The sequence below is a fragment of the Perca fluviatilis genome, chromosome 7 (genome assembly GCF_010015445.1).
Source record: "Perca fluviatilis chromosome 7, GENO_Pfluv_1.0, whole genome shotgun sequence".
Lineage (NCBI taxonomy): Eukaryota > Metazoa > Chordata > Actinopteri > Perciformes > Percidae > Perca > Perca fluviatilis.
Genome location: NC_053118.1, coordinates 17915156 through 17934519, shown reverse-complemented (window position 1 = coordinate 17934519; position 19364 = coordinate 17915156). Strand labels below are relative to the sequence as shown.

The following is a 19364-nucleotide window of genomic DNA, read 5'->3' as shown; positions in this document are numbered from 1 at the left end:
GATTCTTGGCATTCTCTGTGTCCCAGTCCTCCCTCCTTCTGTCTGATTCACTTATTTTTCTTCCTCCTCCTCCTCCTCCTCCTCCTCCTCCTCCTCCTCCTCCTCCTCCTCCTTCTTCTCCTCCTCCTCCTTCTCCTCCTCCCTACCATATTTGACTCATCTGTTCTCCTCACTCCACATGCTTTCCATCTTTTTAATTCTCCCTTTAGTTTCATTTCATCCTACTGCCGCTCTCATCTCACCTCTTTAACGTTTCCATTTGCAGACGCTCAACTCTGTGACTCCCCACCTGGATGTGGAAGAGTGCAGCATTGCTCTGTTGCCCAGAAACCGAGAAAAGAACCGCAGCATGGATGTTCTGCCGCCTGATCGCGCCCTGGCCTTTCTGGTTACAACAGAAGGGGAGAGCAACAATTACATCAACGCTGCTCTTGCTGACAGCTTCCATCGGCAGGCTGCTTTTATTGTGACCCCTCACCCTCTGCCGGGCACAACGGCGGACTTTTGGAGGCTGGTCTTTGACTACGGTTGCACAGCAGTGGTCATGCTCAACCAGCTCAACCAGTCAAACTCTGCCTGGGTAAGGTCAACGTGTGATGTACTATTTTATTGCCATTGATTTGTTGACACTATAAAGAAAAAGAGCTATAGAAAAATGTTTGAGCCGCTGTTTGCTGTACAAGTTTTTACTTTCAGTCGAGGTTATCTGAACTTTACTTGAGACTTTTCCTGACATACCCTGCCTTTACTGTTTCTGTATCTTACTGTGCTTGGGATTAGTTCCTTCATGCCATTTTGTTGGGCTTTGATCCCTGACCACATTGATCTCAAGGCATGACTAGATAACACCCGCCCCAGTTTTTCCTCCCCCTCCTCAAGTTACATCTCTAAAAAATAAGCTTGCATTACCCTCCAGCCACATCTCAGGGTTCTTTTTGTTGGCGTCCCACTTTTTCTCATGAGCATATGTCTTTCTCTGTGCTGCAATATTCCGTATTCTTTTTTTAACACTAATAATAAGTGGAAGCCCAACTCAAAATTTAAGTTCAAGATTTAATTAAACAAAATAGAATACTTGGAACACTAACTAAAAGAATGTCATACATTTATTTTCATAAGAGGAGATTTTAACGACAGTTAAAGCCTTTGCTATCCTGAGCTCCTATGGTAAGCTATTACATGTGGTTGGAGCTCTAATGGCGATAAACTGATAATTAAGGACTTAAGGGCTCTACCAGATAATCAGGTGCCATACTGTAGAACACTTTAAAAGTCAGCAATACATCTTGAAGTACATTCTAAGGCATGGAAATATAGTCCTATCTCAGAGTTTTTGTCAAGTGTATGGCAGCCAACTGTTAAGCAAATTGAGCTATCCTACAATTAAGACAGATGACCTGATCATTACAGTAATTAAGAATTAATGAAATGAAAGTGTGTTAAATAGCCTATGTGTCATTAAAAGAAAGGAATGATTTCATTCTTGACCTATTTCTCAGGTGGCAGAAAAGGGTCTTAAGAAGCCTACAGTAGTAATATGGGGCTCCAGACTGATCAAATGTATCTCCCAGATTTTTGAGCAGAAGGTACAACATACTCTGAAGAGCCAAAAGCTGGCACAACTTGACTTTGGTGTGTTCAGCCAATAATTAAGAACATCGTTTTGTTGGAGTTAAACTGAAGGAGATTGGCAGACATCCAGTCCTTAATGGCAGATAAACAGTAATGCAGCTGAATAATTCAACAACGTTGGGACAGGTATGACTTGATATCAGCAGTATAATAATGGAAAGAAATAAGAAATGTCATGCTGATTGTAGCCTAAGGAAAACATGAAAGGAGAGAATAAGATTGGCCCTAGAATGGACCCTTGTGGTACACCACACAGGGACACTGCCTGCATGGAGAAAAGACCATTGCCAAACACAATAATATATGCTGAACAAAACCAATCAAGGACAGTTCTGGAGATACTTTAACCTCTAAATAAGAATATTTTAATCCATTGTGTCAAATGCTGCACTGAGTTCAGACTTCAGACATTCCAGAGCACACAGAGCATTAGGTAGCAGCTTTCATCAATATGCCAAGGGAAATGTCAAGTTGTGTATATTCATATTACCTTGTATTAAAACCTATATATTTAATATGTGTATGAATAACTAGTGAATCACAAAAAACACCTACAGAAAGCCAAAGACATTGAAGATAATGGCTTATGCAGAATCTAGATTTTGGTTTTTAGGCATGAAGATTTACAAGCTTTGTGTAGTCAAACTTTCAATATTAACCATGTAAAATATGTATTACATTGTATCACCTTGGGAAGCAGGTGCTTACTTTAAATTATGATATATATATATATATATATATATATATATATATATATATATATATATATATATATATATATATATATATATATATATATATATATATATTTGTCCAAGGTCTACCTAAGATGTTGTTAAACCACCCCTAGCATTTTATTCATTGTTTCTTGGATAGTGCTCTGGTGGAGATATAATTAGTTATTGAGTGTAAGTAGCAGCAGTGGCACTATTGGTTCTAAGGGTCTAGTTTGTATTTAGTTTAAAATAGGAAATGTTAAAAGGGTTTCAAGGGAATCAACTTGATTAACTAAATTTTGTTGTTTTTTAATGTAGTGTGTTCAACTTATTGAAGTCAGTGTGTTTGAAAAACACTGAACAGAACTGATTAAGAATTAAGCCTTGCAATGTCAAGTAAACTGTTTAGTTAAAAAAATATAAATCACCAATTGCAAAATTTTGTTTTTGACAAATAGAACCAACCAATCTAGGGTTGTTCCAGAGGTAGCCACTAATCAACTTATGTTATGCTAAAAACTGGTTTTATTCTGTCTGGCTAAATGCACCTCAATGTTCACTGACTAAAGAAATGTGCTTCAAGGTAGACAGTTGAGCACTGCTGACGGTTTTCATTCATTCCTATCTGCAATCGTTATGAGGGTGTCCGACCAAAGATACTGTATTTGTCAAAATCAGTAAACCCCTAACCTGACCTTGAGGGCCTTGACAGGCTTTGTACCTGTGGAACGATGTCAATAAGTTATATTGAATCTTGAATCATGGTGTAAGATATGCTCATGAAATGTATGAATTTTGTTTGTGTGCTGGCTTTTTTTGCATGCTGTTTTGTAGCAGCCTGTGCAGTCTGGTAATAAAAAAATAAAAAACAGAAAATAAATTGTAGGTACCCCCTGTTCAATCCCACTTTTTATCCACTCCCCTTTAAATGTTTTTCATCTCTTTTCTTCCAGTGCAATTCAAACTCCTTTGGGGTCTGGCCTGAAAATTGAGTTATAGTCACTTTAAGTTGTTCATTGTGAGATCTCGCTTTAAACTCTGTTATGAGTTCATTCAGGGCACTGGAGTACTCTGTCTCCCTCTTGTTGCAATCCCTCAAAGCACATTACATCTCTCCCTCCCCGCGCTGCTTCTCTCCCCTTATTAACACCAGTAAGGTACCATAACACCACACACTAACACCACTTTTGTTATTGCTGTTGTTATACTTGTGCGTCTGTGTGATGTACATTTTAGTGTTACTTGCCTCATCCCCTGGCTTACTCAGCAAACTTAACAGTCTGCATGTCTCTTCAACTGTATTATGTTCTTTTATGTACAGTGCATGCATGCAGACCCCCACTACATATTTGCACACATTTACGTGAACATACTCTACTTGCGTAATTTCATTGTTTGAACCCAAAAGTTCATTTCTCTTTGATAATCCAATGTTTTGAGAGCAAAGGCATTTTTTCGGCCACAATTACTGAAGAATGCATGAGTACAGGTACTATATGTGCCACATTTAATCACTGATAACCCTCCCCCCTCTCTTATCTCCCCCTCTACCTGTAGCCGTGTGTTCAGTACTGGCCAGAGCCTGGATTACAGCAGTACGGGCCTATGGAAGTGGAGTTTCTGTCCATGTCAGCAGATGAGGATGTCATTACTCGTCTGTTTCGGGTTAAGAATGTCACAAGGGTGAGTTATTGTGGTTCTGAAAAAGCCTGCACAGGACATGTTGTTCCACTCAGTGGTATTTCACAAAATGATAACTTGAACTTCATTAGAAATGCATTAGCTGTGGTCCTCACCAGTAATTCAGATGTGACATTTTACCTACATTACATTTAGAGCTGCCAGCTGTTATGTGCATCTAAAAAAAAACACCTGACACAAGTTCTCAATGTCAAAGTACTATAGACTTGTCTGAAAAAAAACAAATTAAATAAAAAAATACTGTGTACCTGAAACCTTCAGATGAGGATTTGAATTTCTATATAACTCCTTGTATGTGTGCAAACTCAAAGGCTGAATGTTTCACTTGATGATATATTTTCACACAGTGTGTACCTGTGCATTGTTTAGTCTATATTGCTTTCTTATGCATACACAATAGCACTTCCCTAGTGTATGCCTGATGGGACAGGGGGGGTAGACAAATGAATACAGTGTAAAACAAATACACTCTAAAATATAGCCTAGAGATTTGTACTGAGCACAATGGCACATCAGTAAAAAACAATGTATTCATAGACGTATTTTACATACTACAAAAGTTGTTATTATTATATTCAGCAGTCCAGAAAATTAAACCAGAGTTTCCATAAGATGATACATATTATAAGAACTTTCTATATAAAACATGCAAGAAAAGCCCATTAACATACATGCAATAAAGGTCACTTTCTCCCTTTTTCAATTTCTTCTTGTCATTACCTAGATAGGCGTCTTCCCTCTCTTAGGTGCTTGCTGGCATACTAAAGAGGGGACTTTCATCATCATAATGCATGCCATATTTCTAAGGATACTCTTTTCAAGCTTGAAAGCAGAATCTCTTTCGATTTGTTTATAAACCTTTTCACACATTTAAAACAAAATACAAGTATCTAGCATGTAGAGAATGGCACTGACAGCTGACATAGAAGAGGGAGCATAGGGGGTGTGGTCTTTTCTCAACTTTTTATTCTCCAGATGTGTGCATATGTATGAATCAGTCAATTTGACTTCACACACTTCATTGTGCTGATTGTGTGTATGCAGGTACAGTTTAAGCCTGCAAATTTGCATAAACACATGCATGCATTCCGCTCAGGATAACTGTCACCCAATTATTGAAGAAATCTGTATGCAAGGCGTTTTCTTGCTGCCATTAGAAGCAGCACGACATGCATTGCCCAGAACTTCCTTTCTTGATTGGCATCCTCACCTCCTCTGTCGACTGCCCTTGTCATTTCCCTCACTACCCATGGTACCATTTTTTTCTACTCCACTGTCTAGGAGAGGGCAACTTAACACAGCATGGGAGAAATCAAATCACACAGAAATAACACACCTCTCCCACTCACTGCCCCTCTCTCAGTGCATTAGTGCGTATGCTTCCTTTGCGTGACAATGATATACAAGGGTAGGGAGTAAAAGTCAAAGAAAGTGCAATGTAAGCATATGTATGTGTGGGTATGAGAGAAGTACAAAAAAAGTACATAGTGTAAATCCCAGCTCCGCTGAGGCAATTCCTCCGTGCATCGTTGGTGTCTTTGCCAGCCCAATTTGCATGACTTACAGTTCTCCACTGGTCCTTAAGTATTAGGTGATATTCTACAGGGCAAGGTTATGAACACACAGGAACCTCTCTCACACACAGCCCAGGCCCCGCTTACACCTGCAGACCCATATATCTCAAAGTCAGTCTGCTGAGTGAGCACAGCTGAGAGTGCCAACACGCAGCCTGGGGAGCACTCAAACACGGGTGTTAACTGGCACACAGGAATACTGAAACAACCAGAAAATGTAATACAACACAGAAACACGAGAGCACATGCGTGCTCACCAACACACTACGAGAACACTCAGATTCCATGTGTTTTCTGTTGCATCCCAAGCTCCAAGAGGGCCAGCTGGTGGTGTGTCAGTTCCAGTTCCTGCGCTGGTCGGCGTATCGAGATGTTCCCGACTCCAAGAAGGCTTTCCTCAATCTGCTGGCTCAAGTGCACAAGTGGCAGAGGGAGTGTGGAGAAGGACGCACTGTTGTCCACTGCCTGTGAGTAATCTGCACAATCCCACACGGAATCTGCGGCCACAGAATTCCGCACATTTTAAACAATTAAAAAAGTAAAACTCCATCTCCACCAAGTGCACTGTAAATTAAAAGACAAGCAAACAAGGCAGAAATATGTTCAGTCTCCTCTCTGAAAAGGTCTCCGACAGGGAATTACTGCTGTTAAAGAGTGACATTTTAACAAAAATGTTATTCTCAGAGGAGAGTATCACAAAAATGTTAAAACATGGTAAATCATGTAGTGCTTTGTGTTGTTTTGGTGCAATGAGATGTAGTGCAAAGTACTTTTCCAAGGTAGTATTTTCATAATGTATATAATCAAATTGTGGTGTAATGTGCTGTGCAGTGGTGTAGTGCTGTGTGCCCCTCTGTTGTCCTAAGCCCCCGGAGCGCACAACCGCTGATGAATATGAATGGGCCGTCCAGCTCATTGCCAACCCATCACACGTTCATCCCCACCGCCCACATCCAAAAGCACATCACTCAGTGCTGTCACACAGTGTTACCCACGACAACCAGGAAAGAGATTATGGAGATCAAATCAATTATGGCTTAATACAGAATGCGATGGTTCTCACTACAGTAAATCCAGGACTGCCAAAGCACTGACGACGATTGATTACCTTAATATTGCTTGTATGCGCTGCGGAGGCTTCCATGCCCACCTTCGCCACATTTGTCTCAGGAGAGAGGAAGTGGATTGTCTTCCACTGGTTTATTGATATTGCCTTTCATTTATGATGACCAAGACAATATTTCCGAGGAAATTCCACACTGTGCTGTTATTTCTCAATTGTCTCTTCTTTACAGCTCTTCTCATGTCAATATTTCTGTTTTAAGATATTGTGTGTGAATGCTGTATGAACCGTATCAAATTTTTCCATGAAGTAGCATGAACACAAAAACGGGGTTATCAGATTACACACATTCTGCCCTGCTTACACTGTATTGTTGTCTTCCAGAATACACTTAAACATATTAGGATGCTCCCACTGGAAATGGAGATATATTTGTATATATTGAAATTTACTGTACATATACAGTACACACTCTGCTGTTCATGCAATATGATAGGATTGTGATTGCATCATACTGACAGTCAAGGTCTGAAACCTAAATTGCGTCTTAACAGGAGGCAAAACAGGGCAAGCTTAATGATATAGCACATTTCAAACACAAAGGCTATTTAAAAGCACAAATTATAATTTAAAACCATTCAATAAGACTACTTTACAGCCATGCTAGATGCTCTACGAGGCTGTACTTAGACACAGTGGTGCTTTAAGCTAAAGCTAACATCAGCCTGCAAACATGCTCACAATGGCAAAGCTAATACTCTGATGTCAGGGGATCACCAAAGTTGTTAAAGTGCACCCTGAGGGGAACATGAATGGCAAGCCATCCAACAGTTGCAGAGACATAGCTAAAATAGCTAAAATACAGCATTAAAGAATAAACACTGAATTGTAAATCAAATGAAAAAGATAAGCTAAGATGTTTTTTTTTTTTTTTTTTAAACACATCTTCCTCTCTGCAGTAACGGTGGTGGTCGCAGTGGAACCTTCTGTGCCTGCAACATTCTCCTTGAGATGATCCAGTACCAGAACATGGTGGATATCTTCTATGCTGTCAAAACTCTACGCAACTGCAAACCCAACATGGTGGAGTCCCTGGTAAGAGAGTCTGTAAATAAATAAAACTGTGGTTGTAAGTGGCAATAATCTCTCTATGATTATTCTCGTGTTTTCACTTTTTAATTAAAGAATATTGTATTTTTCCTCAGGACCAGTATCGATTCTGCTATGACCTTGTTTTGGAGTACTTGGACTGCTTTGAAGGTAGATAGCAACCAAATGTTTACCACAGCGGCGCTATACCATCTACTGGAGATTCGATTTAAGGCCACATAGTGACCCCCTCAACTTTAATGTTTGGACCTACGGTTTGGCATTGAAAGGACTGCGAAGGAAGGAGAGGAGAAAAAAAAAAAAAACATGGTCAAGGTTCTAACTTTTAACCTTTAATGTACAGCTGTGATTTCCTCCTTGTTGGTGATGTTTATCTCTTTTGATATTTTTTGTGCTTTTCTTGGTCCTCTTTGCCTCTGGACTAAAGCTCTTTTGTGCTAAGGGTTTCTGTAGCAGCAAAACAACAGTCTGAGCTACAAAATGGACCCTGTCTATTTTGAAGAAGGGTCACCTTTGCTGTGTTTCATCGTTTCATTCAAACAGCGAGGGGGCTGGATGAATATTCCAGAGTTACAGCAGAATTATCTAAACGTGGAAGCATTTTCTTCTCTCTCAAGAGCTACATACAACAGCAGTCCACTGTGGTTGTGGCATGACTTATCTACCATACCATAAACTGCCTTATTCTCTGATGATAGGACAGATTTATTCGAATCACTGAATAAATCTGAAAGGTTGTCATACTGGTGTACAAACCGCAACAAGAGATTTTAACAAGAGACCTATAGCATTAGGATAGATCAGCCCAGTCCTCAGAAGTATTGATGCAGAAACTGTACAGTAGTGCAATGTGTTGTATTTTGCCATGTTTGTGCTGGATTACCATGTGTGCTATAGGTGGACGTTGCCAGGGACCACAGCACTGGGCCTGGTGCCGCCACTAAAGATTCCCGTCTCATTACTGTCACAGTGCCAATCCCATTGACTGACTTGACTCCTCTCTTTACTTTGCTCTACTGCTTCATGTTGATATATGCCTACAAACAAACAGTATGTACTGCATCAGCTAATCTTCTTGCTCCAAAGTGATTGTTTGTATTTTATACCCAGCGGGAAAGAAAAAGGAGCAAGGGGGGGGAGGGGTGTTAGAAATGTACTGACATGCCATAGTGGTGGTGTGAAAAATGATGTTCCATTAATGTCGTGGTGAAGTGTCTAAACTCAGTGCTGCGTTACAGGTTTGAGTATGTATCTCCTTTTACTCCTTTGTTGTCTGAGGCATTTGGTTGTACTGTCTCAGCAAGCTAAACCAGCTGTCAGGTCGGAAGCTTCATTTTGACAATTCTGACATAAATATTCGTTGTTGTTCCTAGTGGTGTTAAATAAATAAAGTAAATATAAATAAATAAAAAGGGGCAATAACATTGTGCAGAGGAAAAAAAAAATTGCTACTTTGTGTCACTGCTGGTGATTGGTGTTTTCACAATGGAGGTCATTTTTAATATCCTGAAATAAAAATTAAACAGGAATAGGAATAGGAGGAATAGTAAGAAACATTGCCCCCACGCCCTGCTGTTTATATCACTAACCTGATAAATGAAATCCATTGTTTTTCACCGACCAGGCCCAGCCAATGCCTGGAGACCACTGGAACTGTTCATGCCTGAATCAATTGAAGAAACACAGGCAGGTTAGCATGTGTGATACACATAGGGATCTAAGTCAGCCTCTTAAATGACCCAGGAAGCAATTCTCTTTGTATTTTTCTTAACATTTTGTCAGAGAAGCAAGAAATTATCTATTCTACACTCCATTATTACCCTTCAAAATATGTTATGCTCCACCATATCTCCTGAAAATCCTGTAAGTGCAGGTTTTCAAGAAGGGCGGTAAAGGTATCACTCCAAGACCTGCCCTAATAAACAAGGAGAGACACCTTGAAGCCCACAGAAACTGAGAAATGGCAGCTAGGCGAACTCTACTGCTAGTTTGCAGCTCACAGTCTGGTTCAGGTGGGAGTGCCAGAATATGTGAGGAATCTAACAATATACCAACATCACCAGGCTCCCACAGGTTCACTGATAGAGCAGCTTGTTTTTGAGGAGGATGGAGAATGAGGTAGCTACAGCGATCTGAACCAGGATCACTGGAGGAAGTGCCTGGACACTTTTTCTCGATGTTGGAAGGAATGTGTACATACAGATGTATATTAGGTTATGTGAATACTATGTGAATAATATACTATATGTTTGCCGAAAGTAAAGACGTACAGTACAGTACTACATAACCATGGAAGTGAATGTGCTGTAAATGACCATTTTGTGAGTTTATTGGCAGAACTTTTAACAGCCGAGTATAAGCCGAATCTCCCTGTGTTCATTCCAGAGCTCTGAGTAAAACAGGTCTGTCAAAGCATGTATGAATACATTGTCTGCTTTGTATTTCATTTAATTAATTTCAGAATATCCCAATCCGCGTCATCTATTCAACCGCTGTTTTCCAGCAGCCACGACTGTATGAGCATTGTACTTTTAACCATTTTTACCATTCCAAAGCTTTTTATTATGACTGCTCTCAGAGCGCCGGCGACTGCCCTGAGAGTACCGTTGATTTCACATGTGTGTCTATGTGTGTACCGATGGTACATGACATGACCGTTGTATTTGTGGGGGCAAGGTGTGTATTTAATGAGAGAAAGACGGAGGAGACAGATGTATTTTGAGGTCGGGGAAAGGGGTTTGTTCTGAAGAATAACAGCGATCAACAATAAAAGAAGGGGAAAAAAAGAGATGTGTTGTCAAGTTCAATCATTGAGTGTTCTGTCAAAAATGCATACACATCTTAAAAAAGTCTGTGTGGTTTCATGATTGGTTTGTCAGCAGAAGCAGAGAACTGAAAGCTGGACATGGACTTCCTGTCTACAAGCCTCTGACCCTCCTGCGGTTTCTCATACGGATGTGGTCTTTTAGCAGTTCCTTTTGCCTTGAACTACATCGATCATTTGATCTATCCCCTCTTTTTAATCCCTCACCTTATTTTTTTCACCTCCCCCATCCTCAACTCCTCTTCCGTTACTTTCATTTCTCCGTCTCATCCTTCTCCGTCTCTCTCGCTTTGCCGCTCTGCCCAGAGTAAGGTGACTCCAGACCACAGACTTCCTCTCTCACCCACGGCTATGTTGAATAATGCAGCAGTCCTGCAAACTGATCCAGTGTTTAGCAGAGGGACATGCCAGATTAATTAGAGGACAAGACCCCCTACTGTTGGGTTTAAGACAATGTAGGCCATATGGATTCGCCTTTTAGATTGTTTGGATATTAATTAACATTAACAACAAGCTTTCAGATGTGCTAAAAGAGTGTGTTGGTAATTGCAAGTGCCCTGTAGATGAGAGCGAGAATGCATTATAGATTTAACATGACATAGATAAGGCAGGTCATTTACACGACCCTATTTCAATCTGCAAGATTTTCTCAATTTCCTTTTTCACCTGCAGAAAAGTATATAAAATCCTTAGCGACAGGCTCCATCATCCTTTCCTACTCAAATTTGACCGGTGGTTTAAATTAGAGGGTAATTGGAATCTTATCATTTCATTCTGATGGTGTAATGGCTGCTATGTGCAAGGAAACTTATCATGAGGCCAAGATTCAACTGGGTTTTGTCTTTTCTCTCTGGGCTTCCTGTCTTATATTCCTCCACTGACAGGCTCGATGGATGTCAGCATTCTCTCCGGTCTCCCTGGTGAGTCTCGCACTAGATACGCTCTCATGTGGTGTTTCTGTAAAACGGCAGTGAGGGCAGACAGCTTGCAGTGTCAAATGATGTAAGGAAGAATGGTGAGCTATGGCTGGTAACTCCACTAAAATAGTGGTTTCCAACATTTTCTGTGTGACCATTTAGCTAATTATTTCAGTTTAATCATTAATTTTAATAACAATTCATTCATTACCTTTAGCTAATTATTAAGCGTTCTAAGCAGTTGCTTTAGGCCCCCTGGAATTTTTTCTTTTCTTTTAATGAACACAAGACAATAATGAAATAAAAATGTAACTTCTAAAATCTTCCTAAACAAAAACTGACAACATTAAGTTCAGAGACGGGCAAAGTTGACAGTTTAGGTAGGCTAACAAGTCATTTACTGTCCTATGAAACAAGCACACAAGGATTCTGTGGTTAAAAAAATATATAAAAAAATCACATTTTGCAGTTGTATTAGATGATACGTTAAACAAAAATGAATGAATAAGACAAGACTGAAAGTAAACACAAAATGGGATATCTTGACAAGCTATTCCTCAGTTCCTCATAAGAATTTATAAGGAATAGCACAAATGTCTTTAAAGTATAGTTAGTATATGCAAGGTCATAATACATTAATAATAATACATTAAAAACACATCTGATTTAAGTAAGACTCAACTACTGCCTATAGTTTTCCAAACTTTTTCAACTATTTCAAGCATTCATTTATTACTTTAAGCTAACTATTTTGATCGGTTAACCTTTGATTTTACTGTTACTGTTACTGTCAGCCAACTACCAGTTACTTCTAGCTAAATATTTCACCTGTTTATTAATTAATTATATCCATTACTTGTGGCTCGTTATTACAAATGGTATATCCTCTCTTAGCTAACCTGTTAAACCATTCATCAACTACATTTTGCCAATTGCTAGTTTACTAACTCAATTGCATGCACTTGCGATGGCAACGCATAGGTCTAAGGTGTTTGAACTTGGTTATGGTGGTGAAAGGTCCCACCCTAAACACAAGTATTTGGATATCATACTCCACAATCTTTGCATCTACGCCTGATCTACCCCCTAGCAACTGCAGCGGTACCCTCTGGGACACAAGTACCTTAGGTTGGGAATCATTGCTCTAAAAAGTGTGCTCACTTGTTTCCAAATAGCTACAGAGACATTGATACAGGCTGTTAACGTCCTGGAAGGTTTTAGCATTGGCCGAATGTTATGCTTCAAAGCACAGTGGTGTATCGTACTAAATATTAAGCGGTTCTTCTTTCATGCCAAATGCTTTGCTAATAGATGAAGATAAAATCCAATATTCTCTGGGAGAATATTGTCACACAAGCTTTTGCGGGTGACCTTGCCTAAGCCTCAGTCAATAAGAAGAAAAAATAGATGCATATCCTTTAACATGGCATGTAAATAGTTTTAGAAGCTTTTAGAAAAAAGGGAGAAAGATCTGGATGCATGTATTAAATGATTTCTTAGAAGCACTAAAGATTTGTAAACGGACTGCTATTCTCTGAGGAGAAATTCCTCTCCTCTATCTGTGCATTTTTTCTATAAGATGCACAAGGTGAAATATGAACACGCACATTATCTTGTCTTACCATCCAGCTCAACTTCGGATAGTGCAGAAGCAGACAAGACAGGTGGCTCCGGCTTTGTGCTCAGCAGAGCGAAGACAGAGAGGAGCTGGCCAGATGGCTCTGTCCACCATGTTTCCTCACTGGTTCCATTGCCACGGCCTGTCTGACTGGAGCCCTTATCTCAGCAGTGTACTCTCAGTTCAGTTAAAGTCATGGTTCACATGAACGTGGGGAAGAGAGGGAGCTCCTGATTGTTCCAGGCCGGATCACTCAGGCAAACAAGAAGCCAGAGACAGATAACCAGAATCAGAGGACACACGAGTGACTTAACCGTCCATTTCCTCTTTATCACACTCACCTTTTGCTGTTTCGAACCTCACAGTAGTTTGCCTCCACCACGGACACCAGCCACCTTTAACTTAGGATGCTTTGACCTGTATCATTTTGTGGCCTTAAATTCAACAGCTGAATTAAGCCAGTGAAGGGAAACAAAATGGTTGGCATGAAATGGCCACCGTAAAATAAAACAGGGCAGAGGGGAGCTGTGAAATCCAGGGGAAAGCAAAGAATAAAGTTTGGGAAGTCATAGTTCTTAAGGTTTCAGCAGAAAATCTGTCTCTACCACCCTTCTCTTGATAACATTACAATCTCAGGTGAAGCTGAAGTTATTTTGCCCCAAGGATAATCTCTCGTTGTTAGTACACATATAGAGATGTTGAGCCTTGAGGGTTCTGGGAAGAAGCTTGTAAATGATCTTATGTCAACATGAACCATTTCTAGGCTGTGGCAATAAAGCATCTCCATCTGCCATAAATTTGAGAGATGGGCTTATCAAAAGGTCAGGCCTTTGAGGGACTGGCTTAGCAACTGGATTTATCCTTCAGTTTATTTAGAGCAGAAAAATGGGGCTGCAAGCGATGACTAACATCAATCATACTTCATTGTGATCCTTGACAAAACTTCAATGAGAACAGAAGCCTTTTTGATTTCCTTTAAGGGTAGTGAACAAACAATGGGAAAAATAATAAAGTGTAACATTCCCCTTTTTGCTTTTAAAAATAATAAATTATCACAATTATCCAGGCACACGGCAGCTGCTGCACGTGATCTTAGGTGACTGAAGAAATAGTAAATAAACAAAATTGTAGGCCTTTCTTTTAGCTGGAAGCACCTGTGTGAGAGACAGATGATAATAACATGTCTGCAGTTGAGTCTGTTAAGTGTTGATTTCTGCCTTTGTATTTGTGGCAACTAATTACATAAGTTGTGTTTTGTGTTCTTTAAACCATTAATTCAAAGACAGGAGAATGAAACCTGCTATCAACTTTCAAGGCACTTAAAAACAACAAAGCAAAGACTTCCCGTCCTAAGTGTTTATTTTCCAGGTTCTTACTCTTTTAGTCACTGTTTCATCCACCTCTCTCTTGTCCCTCCTCCCTCCCATCTTTATCTCCCTCATTCTGTTCATCTTTTTCCCTTTTCTCCTCCAGGACTTGTTGAAATAGATGCAGCCACGGGAGGACAGTTGTGCAACTGATAGCTAGTACTACATTAACCTCGGGGAGAACAACAGTCGTCCTCTCTCATCTCTCTTCCACAGCAGACGGATGCTGTAACCCCAGTCCTCGCCCTGACATCCCAGGAGCCCTGCATCCTCCGGTTCATGCAGCCCGCTGGCTGCAACCTATATTATTTCTGCCATGGCTGAGTAATGTTACACTAGTTGAGAAAACACTTCTCTGCATACCTGAATGAAAATGTTGCCCATCCTCATTTCATTTAGTGCCTCAGTTTATGGATAATAGTCGCACTCATAACATGCTTGCGATCACTCTCATTTGTCTTATTAAGAACATTACTATATTTGATGTACTGTTTGATTTGCACCTGGGGAGGGGGGGGGATCTCCTTTCTAAGCTAACAGATGCAACTCAAGCAAATACTGAACAAAAATATGTAACTCTACAACTATTCTGTTTTCATTGTTGATCAATTAGCCACCACACACATTGCCCAAAAAGGGCCCAATCAAAGCCTGCAGCTAATTCATTATGATAAAGTGTAGAGCCTGTGCTATAAAAAAAAGCCTTAAAATAAATATTTATAAACTTTCATTGGATTGCATGAGTACTTGTACAGTATGTGAAAGAGGTTGCTCGTAATAACAAACCCACAGAGAATTTGACCCCTTCCCTTCAGTTCCCCACAGCTCTACAGAAAGTTTGGCATTGATATTCTGGCCCTTAAACGTAATGATTTGTTTCAGTCTCACTGCTTTCATCAAACTTGTTTCCAGAAGCAGGCAGCTGTTTTCAGCAAACAAAAAAATAGGTCACATATAGATTAGTTAGATTAATTAAATAACCTATATATATATATATTTACACTACTATGACTTTTAATGTGACTTACTACTGTATACTATGACTTTTTTTCTTTTTCTAATGACATACCATATTATGACATTTTTACAACACTGTAATGGCATGCTATGACATTTTTAGGACACATTTTTTATGGACATTTTTATGATATATGTTATGTACATAGTATACAATTACTTTTTCATGACGTTTCAATGACATAAAAAACAAGTGAAAAGGACAAACCAAATTGAGCTGTGGCAAAACATTTGATCTGATGTCATGGTGGTGCAGTGGCCAACCTTGCTGCAATGAATACCAAAAAGTAGGAACTGAATCTCTGGCTCCTGGTTTAATACCAGCTCCTGACCAAGCCTTTTTGTGTGGAGTTTGCAACTTCTTCCAGATTTTATTCCACATAATATACTATGACTTTCATCACATTTTCCGACATACTATACTATGACTGTTTTATCACTTTTTTCAACATTATATGCTGTGACTTTTTCGACGTACCATACTAAGACTTTTTTATGACATTTTTCGACATGCTATACTATGAAATTTTTGGACATACTATACTATCACATTTTTTGACATGCTATAGTATGACTCTTGTCAACATACTATACTATGACTTTTTATAATTTTTTTCAACATACTATATTATGACTTTCTTCGACATACTATTATGCTATGACTTACTTATCACTTTATGCAACATTACTATACTTTGTCTTTTTATAACTTTTTTCGACATACTATACTATGACTGTTATGGGGCAGCTGTTTTCCCCGTCCTGTGTGTGTGTTCTCTCCCCTTTCCCTTGTGTTTCTGTCTGTTTGTGAGCACTCTACCTGGAAGTAGGTCAAGGGGCGTGGCTTCTAGGAAGTAGGTCAAGGGTCGTGGCCGTTTCAATCCATTCTACCTGCACAGCTGCGGCCTATTCCATGATTCACCTCTGCAGTACTTATACCAGGGCTGATCTCCCCACTGGCGCCAGATTGTTACATCCATCAGTGTGGTAACTTGGCTCAGTATTCTTTGTTCATGTCTAGTTCCTTGTTGTTCCTAGTGCTCCTGTTTGATAACCAGTTCCTCTGTTCAGACCCTGCTCAAGACCTGCTGCATTCCCTGCCGTGATCTGCTGTTCTGCCTGCTCCTCGCCGCTCTGACCTTGCCACGTTCCACGCTCGGATGCTGTCCTTGATCTCACTAAATAGCCTACAGACTTTCATTAAAACAACTTGAACTCATTACTCTGTGTCTTGTGTGGTATCTCTGTGTTCTGGGTTGGAACCGCTATCTTAACAATGACTTACCTATCACTTTATGCGACATACTATACTATGACTTTTTAAGCAGTTTTTTCAACATACTATATTATGACTCTTTTTGACATAAAATACTATGACTTATCACACTATGCGACATACTATACCCGGTGTTTTTATGACTTTTTTTCGACATACTATTTTTTTTATGACATTTTTCGACCTACTATGTACTATGACTTTAAATCACTTTTTTCAACATACTATACTTATCAACATACTATACTTATCAGTTTTATTGACATGCTATACTACGAAATTTTTTCAACATTCAATACTATGACTTTTTTCAACATACTATACTATGACTTTTTTATGACTTTTCCCGACACTCTATACTATGACATTTTTCGATATACTATACTATGACTTACTTAGCACTTTATGCAACATACTTTATTTTGACATACTATACTATGTATTTTTTATGACATTTTTCATCATACTATACCATGACTTTTTTTATCACCTTTTTTGACATGCTATGACTTTTCTCAAAATACTATACAATTACTTTTTTATCACTTCTTTCGACATGCTACACTTTGACTTTTTTATCACTTTTTTCAACTTACTGCGCTATATATGTTTTCAGAACTTTTAATCTGTTGTCACTGTGGTGCAGTGGCCAAACTTGCTGCAATTAACATTAGAAAGCTGCAACTGAGTCTCTGACTCCTGGTTCAAAACCAGGTTCTGATTATCCACTTAAGTGGAGTTTGCAAGATCTGACTTTATTTGACATACTACACTATGACTTTAAATCACTTTTTATGACTTACTTATCACTTTATGCAACATACTATACAATTACTTTTTTATCACTATTTTCGACATACTATACTATGACTTATTTATCACTCACTTTATGCAACACATTATACTTTGACTTTTTATGAGTTTTTAAGACATACTATACAATTACTTTTTTATGACATTTTTCGACATACTATACTATGTCTTTTTTCGACATACTATGCTATTAATTTTTTGTCACTTTTTTCGAACCCACTATGCTATGACATTTTTCAACATACAATACTATGACTTTTTTTGACGCTTTTTTTCGACATGCTATAATATGACATTTTTCGACATGATATACTATGACTTTTCTCAACATACTATATATTGACTTTTTTGACTTTTTCTGACATACTGTACTATGACTTATTTATCACTTTATGCAACATACTGTACTATGACTTTTATGACTTTTTTCAACATACTTTTTTATGACATTTCTCGACACACTATACTATGACACTTTTTGACATACTGTACTATGACTATTTTATCACTTTTTTCGACATACTATGCTATAAATGTTTTCAAAACATTGCATCTGGTGTCACCGTGGTGCAGTGATCAACCTTGCTACAATTAACAACAGAAATCAGGAGCTGGTTATCTGTCTCCTAGTTCAATTCTAGGTCATGACATTTGAGTGGAGGTTTGTGAGTTCTTCAGGATTTTATTTGACATACTACACTATGACTTTAAATCACTTTTTTTGACATGCTCTACTATGTCTTTTTAATTATTTTTTTCGACATACTATACTATGACTTTTTTATGACATTTTTCAACATGCTATACTATGACATTTTTTAACATACTATACTATGACTTTTTATCACTTTTTCGACATGCTGTAGTATGACTTTTCTCAACATACTATACTATGATGTTTTCATCACTTTTTTGACATGCTATACTATGACTTCTTTCGACATGCTATACTGTGACATTTTTGTATCACATTTTGTAACATACTATATTATGACTTTTTTCAACATACTATCCTATGACTTTTTATGACATTTTTCGACATGCTATACTATGATTTTTGTATCACTTTTTTCGACGTGCTATTCAATGACATTTTACAACATACTTTTTTCGACATATACAGTTACTTTTTTATGACATTTTTAGACATACTATACTATGACTGTTTTATCAGTGTTTTCAACATACTGTACAGTGTTGGGAGTAACGCGTTACAAAAGTAACGCAATTACAGTAATGTATTCCTTTTTGCTGTAACGCAGTAATATAACGCATTACTAATTAAATTTCGGTAATATTATTACCCGTTACAATCTCAGTAACGCGAGTTACAACGAATTTTAACGCAACATTTTTTAAGAATTTCCCAACACCGCGAAGCATTTGAGTATTATTTCATAACATCTGTGTCCCAACAGGTGACGGTACGTCAGCTCGACAGCAGTGTGTCCGAGCCGCTGACAGATTTAAACATGTCGGGAATTAATGTTTAGGCTTGCTACACGTAAATCATTGCAGTTTATCAGCCGTGGAGAGTAACTCTGCCTGTAGTGGAATGGCTTGACGAAACGCTTGTCTTTTACTGTGACCATTTACTGTTCAATATGTTTCTGTCATGAACGGTAATAATTATTACAGTTGCAGTTTTACAAACAAGAAAGTGAGCAACTTAGCTTGACGGACATGTTGCATCCATAGACAGTATTTGTTGCATCAACAACATGCATAACAGTTGC

At 38.7% G+C, this 19364-nt stretch overlaps 1 protein-coding gene across 5 annotated transcripts in view; it reads left to right on the top strand.

The window, feature by feature from the left end:
* ptprub (protein tyrosine phosphatase receptor type Ub) overlaps positions 1 to 10584 on the top strand; it is a 157864-nt gene extending 147280 nt beyond the window's left edge. For all 5 annotated transcript variants that reach the window (XM_039805644.1, XM_039805643.1, XM_039805642.1 and 2 more), the window contains 5 exons: positions 266 to 580; positions 3906 to 4031; positions 5933 to 6090; positions 7646 to 7781; positions 7892 to 10584. In XM_039805644.1, coding sequence (XP_039661578.1) covers positions 266 to 580; positions 3906 to 4031; positions 5933 to 6090; positions 7646 to 7781; positions 7892 to 7954 — 798 coding nt within the window. In that variant the 3' untranslated portion in view covers positions 7955 to 10584. The remainder of the gene's footprint in view (positions 1 to 265; positions 581 to 3905; positions 4032 to 5932; positions 6091 to 7645; positions 7782 to 7891) is intronic.
* The last annotated feature ends 8780 nt before the right edge of the window (positions 10585 to 19364 follow it).